This window comes from Dreissena polymorpha, chromosome 13 (genome assembly GCF_020536995.1).
Source record: "Dreissena polymorpha isolate Duluth1 chromosome 13, UMN_Dpol_1.0, whole genome shotgun sequence".
Lineage (NCBI taxonomy): Eukaryota > Metazoa > Mollusca > Bivalvia > Myida > Dreissenidae > Dreissena > Dreissena polymorpha.
Genome location: NC_068367.1, coordinates 55899623 through 55914091, shown reverse-complemented (window position 1 = coordinate 55914091; position 14469 = coordinate 55899623). Strand labels below are relative to the sequence as shown.

Sequence of the window (14469 nt, the reverse complement as noted above, 5' to 3'; positions counted from 1 at the left end):
TTGATCATAATTTTTCTTCACACTTATTGTTACAGTGACCTTGACCTTTGACCTAGTGATCCCAAATTCAATAGGGGTCATCTACTGTCAAAGGCCAATGCACATGTGAATTATCAAGCCAATCATTCAATTTGTTAACTTGTTATTGATCGGAAACAATTTTCATACTTAATGTGACAGTGACCTTGACCTAGCGACCCCAATTTCAATAGGGGTCATCTCATGTCAAAGGTCAATGCACATGGAAAGTATCAAACCAATTGGTCAATTTGTTGAGTTGTTGATCGGAAACGATTTTCACACTTATTGTGACAATGACCTTGACCTTTGACCTAGTGACCCCAATTTAAACAGGGGTCATCTATTGTCTGAGGCTAATGCACATGTGATGCATAAAGCCAATTGGTCAATTTTTTGACGAGTTATTGATCGGAAACTAAAACTGGTCTACCGGTACACCGACCGACATCCAGCAAAGCAATTTACCCCCTATTCTTCAAAGGGGGGGGGGGGGGCATAATTAAATAAGCCCTTGCCGTCTTCTTATAAGTTCATTCATCAACTGTCGTATGGACAAATGTCTGGTCTTCGATCGAGCCATTTTTCAAAATCAGATGATTATCCTTTTCATTCTATTCACAGGTGCAGAAAAAATCTTTATCATATCTTCTCTATATCTCTGTCATAGCTTAGCTTTAGTAACCAGGATAGTGCTTTCAACTTGCAGTAGAAGCTGGCATCACATCAGCATCTAATTGCCCATGTTGTGTCGTCGGTAGAATGGAAAAATAGAATGATTTATAAACTTCCCCTTTTTGTCCTAAACATCAGCCATTGTCCATGTTATTTCATGTTCCTCTGTGATACTTTGTGTTTTCACATTGCTTGCACTGTGAAGGTCCTTGTCAGCACCCTGTCCATCTCCAGCTTCATCCTTGTTATTCAGAGATCTTATGTTATAGTCCTTGTATCAACCTTGTTTCCACCATGTCAGTCCATGTTTTAACGGTCTATGTGCTTATCTGTTATGGAAGTGAAAAATCAAATTGTAACCAGGTTGTTTTGTGTAACCATCTATGTGCTCATCTGTTATGGAAGTGAAAAATCAAACTGTAACCAGGTTGTTTTGTGTAACCATCTATGTGCTCATCTGTTATGGAAGTGAAAAATCAAATTATAACCAGGTTGTTTTGTGTAACCATCTATGTGCTCATCTGTTATGGAAGTGAAAAATCAAACTGTAACCAGGTTGTTTTGTGTAACCATCTATGTGCTCATCTGTTATGGAAGTGAAAAGATCAAACTGTAACCAGGTTGTTTTGTGCAAATGTCTATGTGCTCATCTGTTATGGAAGTGAACAAATCAAAATGTAACGTTGTTTTGTGTAACCATCAATGTGCTCCTCTGTTATGAAAGTGAAAAATCAAACCTGTAACCAGGTTGTTTTGTGTAACCGTCAATGTGCTCCTCTGTTATGAAAGTGAAAAATCAAACCTGTAACCAGGTTGTTTTGTGTAACCATCAATGTGCTCCTCTGTTATGGAAGTGAAAAATCAAACTGTAACCAGGTTGTTTTGTGTAAGGGTCAATGTTCTCCTCTGTTATGGAAGTGAAAAATCAAACTGTAACCAGGTTGTTTCCTGTTACCGTCTATGTGCTCATCTGTTATGGAAGTGAAAATTCAAACGGAAAACAAAGTTGTTTGTTGTTACCACCAGCATAGGTTCGGAGACAGACGCACAACTGCCATCATGGTCCTTGATAGTCTGGTGTATGAAAACTAGACTGTCAACAATAGCAGAGAACACACCTATGTATGTACAACATACATGTCAAGATTTTTATAGCGTGGCAAAGACCTCAAGCAGAATATACCAAATGGACTCCAGCACTTGTGTACACCAGTAATCAACTTGGGTGATAAAATATATCAGATAGGTTTTATCTTACATCCCTCATAAAAAAAAAATTATATTGCTAAATCAGATAAAATGGTGTATTATTTTATATAAGGTCAGTAGTAGTTGATATCCAGTCATTTACATGGCTATTAACCTATTAACTTCATTTACAAAGCCTGAATTACATCAGGGTCAGTAAGAAGCCATGTAATTTAAAATGCAAGGCTCCAATAACAACATATAAAATATGTATCAATGCCTTAATGTATAATATCTAATATTTATTATATAAGTATTTATTTTTCGATTTAGCTGTCAAAGTAAATATAACCATTTGAATGCCTAAAGCAATTTTATATGAGTAGCTTTACGTGGGAATGTCATTACTTTTTTGCATTTTTTTTGCATTTGAATCTGAGTTTTTTTTACTGATAGAAAGCAATATAAGTATTCATTGTATTTATAAACATACTGTTTTTAAGTTTTAACACATCAATTTCAAAACACTTCAAAATATTGGTATGAAAAGTTATGTCCGTTTAAACAATTTTTGTTTACATGTCCACCAGTTTAATTTGGTGATAAGATACTGAGAAATCTACCCTGATATCAATTGAAACAATCATGTGAGTGGAGATCAGGTGATACTGGTTCAAAAATCAGAATGTCAATTTATCCACATTCACAAGAGTGAAATAAATAAAACAGCTTAAATGGCTTCCAATTTTGAGACTTCAATTCATAGGGGATCAGATTTGTTCTTTGACTTTTCTTGTTACACCTGTAAGGGAAATGATAGAAACACAGAGGCTGAATTTTACTGCGAGGACTGTTCCAAGGTTTACTGTGGCAAATGTTTGGAGTACCATAACTTCCTTTATCAGAAGCATGTAACTTTGGACAAGAAAAACATCAGTAAGTGGCCAGTTTCCGATGCAACATTTGATGTTCTAGAGCAATGTCATGTGCATAAGGACAGGAAATTGGAAACATTCTGTGAGGACCACAGTGAGCTGATGTGTACTGTCTGTCATGTCTACAATCATAAGTAAGTAGTATACTAAGTAATTTTTATCCAGTTTAAAAGTGCTGGTACTAAGTGTACAAAAATTGAATATTGCTAAATTTAAAAACTACGACATATTTTAGTTAAAAAAAAAAAAAATTTAAATTGCTGATGTCTTAAAGGCATTTAAAGGGGACTTCCTTTGCAGAAAATGCAGAAAGACCTGCACCAAAAAGGGGATTTTAAGCAGTTGTCAGCAACTCTGGATACTTTACAAGAACAGTTGATTCTTAAGAATGATAACTTTGAGGAAAGTCTAAAGTCCCTGGAACAAGCCTACAATACAATTCTGGAAGAGATCAATGCTTTACGCAAGGCAATAAATGATTCTTTGGATCAATTGGAGAGGAATACTATCAAAGAGTTAGACACACTACTGGCTAAATTGAGGACATCTATTCAAACTGATAATGCAAACTGCAATGAGTCTATCAAAAAGATGACATCTTTTAAAGAAGAATGGCTAAATATTAAAGGCAAAAGTGATGCAATCCAAATGATTATGTACAGAAAATGTTGGGACATGTCTGTAAAGGCCAAAGCACTTTTACAAGAAATGACAGAAGAGAATGATATAACACTGAGCTTTACACCTGATCCAATCATCCTTCAAACCATGGCCACTATTTCAGGATTGGGACAAATACTCATCAAAGATAGCAGAGTAACAAAAGCGACAAAACCTGAAGCATGTTGCTCATTATCCAGCAAAAAAGATCCTGAAATTCAAGCCGTTGAAACCATCAAGCAAGACCTGGATACCAGTCCAGTATCAGGAAAGCCCAGACAAGCTATAAATGTTGCAAACCAAACAAGTGCTCTTAACAAGCTAGATACAATTTCTAATCAAGCATCGGTACCACCTAAACAAGGTGACATTACAAACCAATCAACTGCTGTTAACAAGTCAGACTATGTGTCCAATCCAATTTCCAATTCATCTACACAGTCTAACAATACAAGTGCTTTGAACAAGCCACACTGGATGCCTCATATAGTAACATCAAGTTCATCAACCCAGTTGGTCCAAGAATATCAATCAAGTGCACTTGACAAGTCTGATCCAAACCAAGTCATTAGAGAGAAGACAAGAAAGAAGTATAAAGTTAATATAGGAAACGATGCATTTGTCTGTTTCATAACAGGTATCTGTGAGATAGCTACTGGAGAACTCCTGATCACAGACTTAAACAATAAAAAAGTTAAGCTGTTGGATCAGACCATGAATGTGGTGGCCCACTGTGACTTGCCTAGTGAACCAGTGTCCATTTGCAGCATCAACTCCAATCTGGTGGCTGTTGCTATGGGAATCAAAGAGGTCCACTTTATTAGAGTGACAAATCTTCAGCTGGTAAAGGACAGGACAATGAAATTACAACATTTCTGCCATGGTATTGCCCACCACCAGGACAATCTGTTAATTACAACAGACACAGCCCTGTACCAATACTCTGTGGATGGAAGACATGTGAGCAAGCTGTATGAAATCACAAAGCGTGGAAAGACAGGTAATTATTAACAATATAGTTACTCTGCATGTCCATACTGATAAGACCAATCTTTCTAATATAAATGAAATTAAGAAGCAATCAATTTCATAATATCTTATAAAAACAAACATGTAAATTAAAACATGAACATACTGAACAAAGTTTTAATATGCAGTTTTATTGCGTTAAAAAAAAAATATGTATTAAAATGAAAAAGTATGCTCCCAAAATAATTTAATGAATAATAATACAGTCAGGCAAAAATACGCCACTCTGTGGCAGATGTTGACCGCTGATACATGCAAGTTATTTGACATTATAGACATACCTATTTGAATGTTTTCTGCCTGTTTCATCTATTTTTACAATAATAAATCCCTTGACTTTTAAGCAACATAAACACATTGATCCTGATTATATATCACTTAACTTTTAAGCAACATAGACTCATTGACAATTACTATATCATTATGTATGATTAACTTAAACAAATTATACGAATGATATCATTATTTTGTGGAAAATTGTACTCAATATTTTCTAATTATACAATTTCTCCCCCCAAAATAAGTTTTTAAACATCATTTTGCATTGCTTCCTGTTTCTGTTTCCAAACCTTAAGTGGATATAAGGCTTTCAAGAGCACCGCATAACGGGTACCACGCTCGGCTGCGAAAGCTTGTTCGATTTTTTTTTTTTATTAGAGGTCTCAGTGACCTTGACCTTTGACTTAGTGACCAAAAAATGGGTGGGGCGTGTAGAACTCATCAAGGTGTATCTACATATGAAGTTTCAAAGTTGTAGGCGGAAGCACTTTGATTTTAGAGCATATGTTTAAGTTTTATATAAGAGGTCACAGTGACCTTGACCTTTGCCCAAGTGACCCCAAAATGGGTGTGGCGTGTAGAACTCATCAAGGTGCATCTACATATGAAGTTTCAAAGTTGTAGGTGGAAGCACTTTGACTTTAGAGCCTATGTTAAAGTTTTATATAAGAGGTCACAGTGACCTTGACCTTTGACCTAGTGACCCAAAAATGGGTGTGGTGTGTAGAACTCATCAAGGTGCATCTACATATGAAGTTTCAAAGTTGTAGGTGGAAATGCTAAGGTTTTAGCACGACGCCTACGGCGGACGACAACCTGGCTATGACAATACCTCAGGTTTTTCTCCGAGAACAGCCGAGCATAAAATCAAATAGTTCATTACAAGTTATGATAACATTTTGCAAAATCAATTTTACTAAATGTAACGATTGTGGTATGTATTGCAGATATCCCAATAAGTGTCAAATTCATTACCTTTGATCAATTTGATATCTTATTGTTATTATTTTCTTCATAAATCAATAAACACTTGGTTAAAAAGTTTGATTTGTTCAAAACATTAAATGACTGCCTAGCATTGTTCCGTTTGACATCAGTCATATATATTGGTTGGTAAATGAAGTTGTACTATATTTTATGTTGCAATGTACAAATGTCATTATTCCAAGATGTAAGGCAATGGAAAAAAAAAGAAATCACGATTCTAGGCAAAAAGGAATTTTCAACGCATATCATATAATTAGCATGGATTAATGAAAAGCATGTGTCCTTTAATGATGAAGAATATGTTTTAGACACAAACAACTAATTTTAATTTGAAATGTACACCGTAAATTTATCTCACGGAAACAAGTGTGTATAAATTCTAGCTCAGTCTTTTAGCTAAGAAAAAAAAACAACACAACTTACAAGATTATCTTTTGAAAATTGAAAAAAAGATCAGATAAACATGGTTTGATTGATTTGTTGTTGGAATTGAGTATAATCAGATTCACATGCATATATTCTGCTCTTTTATGGCACTCTGTACATATTACTGTAACAGCATTTATGTGAATGAAAATATAACGAAAGGTAAAAACATTAAATATATTAAGTATGCATGTATGTTTATGGGTGTTAGTATTTCCCCCAGAACTGCCACTAATGCCATATCATGTTTCCATATACAACACCTCAATTTCACTGCTTTCAATACCAGTTGCCTCCTGCGTAGTGAGTCCAGATGGAGAGAGGATATATGTGACTACCGGTAACCACGCCAGTGGTGAGATGGTCACCCTGTCCAGGAATGGCACAGTGATCTCCACACTGTTTTCCAATGGACTGATGTGGTTGTCTTACAGTGGTGATCCATCACGCCACCATGTTACATGTACAGGCTCAGGACAAGTTCTGGTATGTGGATTCAGGCCCTACATAATCATCCAGGTGGACAAAGATGGGAGACAGAGACTTGCAGAGGTGGTCACAATGAAGGATGGTGGGATTGCACCAACATGTGTCTACTACAGTAAACATACAGGCAATCTAGTTGTGGGAATGTACAAAAATAATGACATTTTGGTGTTAAGCACACACTGAATCTTTAAATAGTTGATATATCTAATCATTTAAATATACATGGAATAAATTAAAAACAGGACATATTCAAGGAATGAAAATATGTAAATAGTTCCCATGAAAGAGTAGTCTTTCCATGACCATAGCAAAGTGAGTTAAAATATGCTCATATATTATTAGTTTAACAGAAACTTTATTTGATAGGATTGCAATAATATCTATATAATCTTCTATTAATTTCTTTGAGAGAATGAGTTTATGTGATACTTGTTATAAATGCTTTCATATACCATTATTTTATTTTATACCGTTTTGCATGATTGTGTTTGTAATGTACTGTTATGAATATGTACTTAATTAGTCAATGAGTTATGTATTGTTTGAACTTTATGTGAGCATGATAAAATATATAAATTGGTTTCCAAAAAGAAAAAACAGGGCCATGGGCTCTACGGCACTCACCTCAGACCAGACGGAACTAAACTATTCTGAGGGGGCAGACTTCAGAATAATACAAGAAGTACTCTATGAAACAAAAATATTAAATTTCTAGGCAAATTTTATTTTCAATCTTGGCTGAGACATCATTAGATATTAGGGATGCAAGACGTTAACTGGTGAATCTACTAAAATAATCAGTTACCCAATTACATTGTTTCGAAAAGGTTTTTTGAATGTAATTCATACATTTCTTTATGAATCTACCATAATTTCTCTAAGTTTGCAGACACTTAAAAATAAATTATTTTGATCCTGTCCGAAAATTAAGATACAATACATACCAGTATTTTAGTAAAATACAGGTGTTGACAAACAAGAGATGTGTTTGTCAGAAACACAATGCCCCCTACTGCGCCGCCTTGATTTATAATTTTTTTATCATTTGGCAGGTACAGATAATTATCTCCCTTCTTCGGGGGGGAATAAAAATACAGGTGTAGAAAGATTTAGAGACACTCCTAAAATATTTCACTGAAGATTGGATACAGGTATGCAATGTTGATAGCGTCAATTGTTTACATAAATAATAGCATTTTCTTCTAAATTATCGCATTGTTAAGTATCAATAACTTTTATATATTTCACTTCAAGCAGCTGGGTGAAACCATTGTCTATTATTGGTATCCATTGTTATTTAGGCATTTATCTGCCAGGTTTTATGACCATAACCCAGTTGTAAAAAAGAATGATCAATGTGTCTCAAAAGAAGCACAATAGGGCAGAAATCTGGTAAAATAGCATTGCCAAATAAACTATCAGAAAGTATTAAGTCATTAATTATGGATGAAAACCCGTACGTCCAAACTTAGAGTCACAAAAAATAATTATTTATTAAAACTGCAGTGTCACGAGACTTAAGAGTACTTACAGTATGACATTTCTTTTAATTGTCATATTGCCCAACTGTTCTCTAAGTTAATTCCCATATAAGAAATGTTACCATTTGGGCCAGGTAAGCTTTTATAATTTGAATAACTTTGTAGAGGACCCATAGGTAATACTATATTTTATATATAAAAGCGATACATATAGGCTTGTGGTTTTGCAACAGTAAGATTTTTAAACAAGAGCTGTGTTTGCGAAACACAATGCCCCCTACTGCGCCACTTTGAAGCCATAAATTTGACCTTGAAGGATGATCTTGACCATTCATCACTCAAAATGTGCAGCTCCTTACATGCATGCCAAATATGCTATCTTCAAACTCAAAATGTGCAGCTCCTTACATGCATGCCAAATATGCTATCTTCAATATTGCAAAAGTTATGGCAAATGTTTGCACAAACAAACAAACATACAGTTTCGCATCAAACAGTGAAGCGTACAATCTGTCCAAAAGTCAAAACCGTCTGATACGATCATATCAGACGGTTTATGAAACCAAAACCGTCCGATACGGTTCTAGCTAAACTGTCTGATACGATGGTATGATACGAATATGACTTTTGGACCTATCCGTTCACCATACAGGGGCTGTTTGTCATAAGGCGAACACTGAGGATCACCACATACCCACAATATCTACCGCGGTGTTCATCGTGTTCGCTATAAATAATTGAACATAATTGTATTGTTTCGATCCCTTTAATTTAAAAGTGATAATGCATAAATAAAGTCTATTTTGATGTACATGCTGGTCCAAATTATATAATAAGTATTTAAAATATATTGGCGACAATTAAACGCCGTAAAAGAGTCCCAAGTCTCTGGATTCCACGATACATACTTGTCAACTGTATCAATTGCATACATGCAACTTCTCCCATCTTAATCCATTACTCGATAAGCCCATATATGCCCAATTTCAAATTTTAAAAGCTAATTATGGTTGGGTAATATAGTCGATAATAGTGCTCAATAATGTCATAAACACATAATGTTCGCAATTTTCGAAAGTATCAAATGAATTTTGGCATATGATTCTCATGTTGTGAATTTCAAATCAAGTACCAGGCTATCTCGTGAATTATTTGGCATTGACATTAAGAGTTAATAGTATTGATCATCTAAACGCTTTATTTTTCGTTTCCGATTTTACGTATTGTCCAATTTTAAGTACGCATACATGTGCGTATACATGTAATATCTACATGTTGTATATGATTTTCTATTGTACATGTACATTTAAAACAAATGACCCTCGCAGACAGGTGTTTACGGTGGCTGTGTAGCATGGGGGTGATCATGGGTGTTCTCGTTAACGATTGCGTGCAAGCACGGCGATTTCGCGTGTTGGCCAAACACCGCGGTCAATAGCGTGTCAGCCCCCTCGAAATGTCACCCATCGGGAGAAGTGAACACAGCGGACAGGAGTTTTTGTTTAAGTACACGTCTGTACTGTAGCATTGTGTGACATTTTTTTAATCTGGAAACGGTGTAGATTTATAAATCATGCAGGAGTGCGAAATGTAATATTTCCTGTCTACAGCCGTATCGATGAGGCTAGAAAACACTAACTATATCTGTTCAGCGTTACAGGTTTTGCACTTGTTTTTTTTTATATATTTTTTTTCAAGGGGGAATTTTTTCCAAAAAATAGAGAAAAAAGTATACTTTTTTCATGGGGGTAGCCGCCGATATTCGGCAGTAAAAAGTGCAAATTTAGGACCCTGCTGATGAGCCACAAACAGCATAAAACCTCAACAGACTGAGAGTTACTCACAGGCTGTTCTGGTTTATTGCTGGTTGCAATTAACCATTTTAAACGGTTTGAACTTGTCTAACTGTTCCTGCTGCCAACAGTACCTGTTCCATGAACTTGGGCACAAACAGGGTTTAATGCATGTGCAGATATTGTCATCCTAGATTAGCCAATGCAGTGTGCACAGGCTAATCAGGGACAACACTTTCCTCCTTAACTGGATTTCCCTAAAGAGACTTACTTTACACAAAACGAGGCGTAAGTGTTCTTGAGTTATCATTTGGAAACCATTTTACTGTTTCGAGTCACTGTGACCTTGACCTTTGACCTAGTGACCTGAAAATCAATATGGGTCATCTGCCAGTCATGATCAATGTACCTATGAAGTTTCATGATCCTAGGCCTAAGCGTTCTTGAGTTATCATCCGGAAAACATCTGGTGAACAGACCGACGGACGGACTGACCAACTGACATGTGCAAAACAATATACCCCCTCTTCTTCAAAGGGAGGCATAAAAATACAATAAAAGCAGAAAGTGTTATCCGTGATTAGCCCGAGCACACTGCAAAGACACCTGGACCTACACCTTATGCGCATGCATTAAACCCCGTTTTCCCAGAGCAAGGCTTATTTGTCTACGATTCCTGCTTCCCAAGGTACCTGTTCCATGACTTCTGGTGCCATCCAGCAAGGTGTACCCACAAACGTATGTCTCACAGAGTCACGGGTCTGATCCTTCCCTGTAGCCAGCCATGCTGACACACCAAAATCTGAAAAATTGTTTGTACATTGTCTTAATTAAAGCACACAAAATAGCCCAAACAAAAATTTGCCATAGCGAGGAAAATATGGCTAAAGAAAATATTAAACCAGAAAGACGCCATGTTAAACGCCAAAAAAAAACAGAGGAAAGGGAGTAAATGATGCAAGAAAGGACAAACAGATCAATGGTGATTAGAAAAGCTTACCAATAGCACTTGTGCTCCGCTAATTTTAAAATGAGGCTTAATTTCTCAAAAGGTTTTTTAGTAGTAAAATAATAAAAATATTAGTTTAAAATGTTCATAAAATACTGTAGAATATACCTGCTATATAGACAGCTCCATCTTTCCCCAGAAGAATGTTGCCAGCCTTGATATCTCTGAAACAAACCAGCAGCGGCTACATCAATGAAACCCTTGTGATCATCAGAAACATCTGCACTTAGTTATTTTAAAGTAAGACTATGTGCATTATGCAGTGTCTCATCTAGGTCTACGCTGTTTGCCTAGGCCTTTTTTGTAAACGCTAGGCATAAATGGGTTAAAGTCGTGTTTTCCAGTAACAAAACTGACTGTGTTTCATCAATGATTTAGAACAAACTAAACGCTAGAATTCTACTGACTTTTTTAACATACATTTTTGAGCCATAACAAGACTTTTTTTTATATAAAGAGAGGGACATTTTTTAATAGATCTATTTTGATAATATACAGTAAATGAAATGTTTAATCATACCATTAAGTGCACATGTAGTCCATTGAACATTTTTAACATCATTTTTTTCAGGCCCATGTATATATTTACCATTGAACATAACTATATAAAGAAAAAAGTTTCCAAGAAGCATTCCTTAGGCTTGAATATTAAATTTACTTTCCAGAGTAAGTCCTAAAAATGTTCTGCAACTCCTTTTAAAATCAAAGGTTATCCATGGTGTGATATTTTGGCTAAATCATCAAAGAACTATCAAGAATAGTTTCCATCATTACCTACTCAACAAGCAGGCTACTAAGGTCCAGCTTATCTCTTCTAAAAAATAATTTCGGTAGGGGCACTTTGGTTGGGTCAGTCCGTTATCCTTAACAATTAATAAGGATGGCCCTATCTACATCATTCTGATTAAGATTACACAAATTAAGATTAAAAAAAGAGAAAACAAGACTATTGCCAAGCAGTATATGTCCCTTACCGGCTTCACCATTGTAAAAAATATATATAATTTTTATTTGTTGCCATAACAACCAGAATTTTTGACGTAGGAAGAAACTTAAATGACATGCATAATGTCCATATTGCCATCTATCCATGTTGCAAGTTTCATGATACAATATGACGAACTTTTTAAAGTTATCACAGGATCCAGAAAAGTGTGCAGGATCCAACATTTTCAGCAGTTTTTCTAGTCTATTTGTAGCCATAGCAACCAGAATTCTTGACGTAGGAACAAAATGAAATTACATGCATAATCTCCATATTGCCATTTGTCCATGTTTCAAGTTTCATGAAAAAATATCAAGAACTTTTAAAGTAATCGCAGGATCCAGAAAAGCGTGATGGACTGATGGACAGACAGACACACACAGCGCAAACCAAAGTCCCCTCCGGTTTCACCGGTAGAGGACAATAAATAGAGAATAGATCCTGTACAATATTTTGTGTATCAATAAAGTGGATTTCACAAGTTTTAACTGTTAAGTAGACAGAAGAAAAGGGACTGATCCCTTGGTTCAACCACAACATGAAAGGACCTTAAAACTTTGAAATACTAATAATTTCCCCTCTGTCCTATCTTAATCTTATTGTTCCTCATTTTGGTCTACAACATATGACTTAATTTATTTGCAAGTTATAAGTTGTTAGTAATGACTTTTACAATCAGTCATGGCCATCACTGGCCCTAACAGAACATCTTGTCCGACTCGAACAACCAATATGTTAAACAATCTTGCAAAACATATCAGGGCTCGACATTAACTTTTGAAGCCACTTGTCCAGTCGGACAAGTAGACCATAATTTCACTTGTCCTGACCAAAAAGCAACTTGTCCTGACCATTATATCTTTATTCTGCTCAGTACTTTGCAAAATAATGAAATAATACAAAATGCTTAAATCATAAAGACTTAAATCGTTCAAATTACATGTAAACATAATTGTAGCCAATTTCAATACAAAAAGAACTGACTAGAATAACAGGAAAACTCGAGATTATTGATTTTTAAACATTATACAAAGCCATAATAGCCGACAAAAACTTGTGTGTTGCCAACATCAAACAGAAAATGTTAAAAGTGATGTATATGTACAGTACTTAACTGATATTTAAAAATAAATAAATCATTCTATACATAGAGATGACGTCACTACGTTAATTGTCTGTAAGATCGGTGTGTACCGGTGTCGTAAAATGCATATTCTTTACAAGGGAGAATATTCTTGTTATCTTGGCAAAGAAAAAAATGTAAAGGGTTGCTTCCCTTGTGAACAGTACAGTGAAGTACATGTATCAGTTTTTCACATGGATCTATCGGAATATCTCGGGCTTCAACGATTAAACGTATACAAAATATACTCGGAAAAGTTGAGTGATATCTCCACAGAAATAATCGCTTTAAAGGCATTTTTTCTATGTTATACAATTATAATGACCACTTGTCCTGTCGGACTAGCAAATTTCTTTATTTACTTGTCCGGACTAACAATTTGGTTGTCCCGGACAGTCGGACTACCTTTAATGTCGAGCCCTGCATAATGTTCTTTGTCTCAACAAGCAATAAATGTATGTATTCGCATTAATTAATCAATAAGAAATGTATACTGTTAATGCATATCTGAATAATGTGCAGCATTTTGGAGTCTTTCAATCAAGGGAGGCAACACCAACTTAATCTGGAGATCATAAAGAACAGTTACATCCCTTACAGAAACCATTTTCACTGATTGAGTCCGTAGAAAAGCATAAATTAAAAGATAATCCAAATATTTTTATCCCATTTTCAACACGACATTGACGGTATAACACCTTATGGGATATACTAGCCTGTATTCAACACTGTGGGATATACCTGTCGCGTGCACGGACAATTTTTTACTTTACCACTGAATGGTTTTTTCATAAGAAATAAAGTCCAGAAAACTTAAGCTTCAAAATTATACGACCTTCAACCTTTAAATCTAGTCATATGACATAATTTTTTGCCATCTGTATAATGATGAATCAGCTTAAAATGACACTTTATTGCATCATTTTTCCCCAAAAAAATTTGACGATTTATGATAAACGCAACTTATTTCACATGTACATGTACTGTATATTGACATACATGTATTTGAATTGTCAATTTATCACATTTTCCTTATTTCGTGTAATGTGCATTGTTTATAACCCATGCATATACTTTTGAGATTTAAGAATGTACAACAAGCCATACAAATATCGCACAATTCATAAATAATCTGCAATATTTGCTTTCCGATTTAATTCACGTTAGGCATAGAGCTGTGTAAAGTATAAGATGGTAAAAATAGCACCACCCTGGAATTCGGAACGTCCCATTTTGTACACGGGTATTATCCACTAATTTATTTGTTGTGTAATGGAATGTTTTCATTCTTTGTGTATTTATATGTTAAATTATTTTCTTGTACAATAAGCGCATTTAGCATAGACAAATAAAAAATTGTGCAAGTTTAAACATAATTATGTTTGTATGCAG

The 14469-nt window shown here is 35.1% G+C and overlaps 1 protein-coding gene across 1 annotated transcript in view; it reads right to left on the bottom strand.

Annotated features, from left to right (window-relative positions):
* The window catches only part of LOC127855035 (serine/threonine-protein kinase OSR1-like), a 113825-nt gene that overhangs the window by 61774 nt on the left and 37582 nt on the right, over nucleotides 1-14469 (bottom strand). Inside the window, exons 5-6 of the mRNA XM_052390369.1 lie at nucleotides 11078-11133; nucleotides 10653-10762 (exon numbers count right to left, since the gene is read on the bottom strand). Of these exons, the coding sequence (XP_052246329.1) occupies nucleotides 10653-10762; nucleotides 11078-11133 (166 nt within the window). The remainder of the gene's footprint in view (nucleotides 1-10652; nucleotides 10763-11077; nucleotides 11134-14469) is intronic.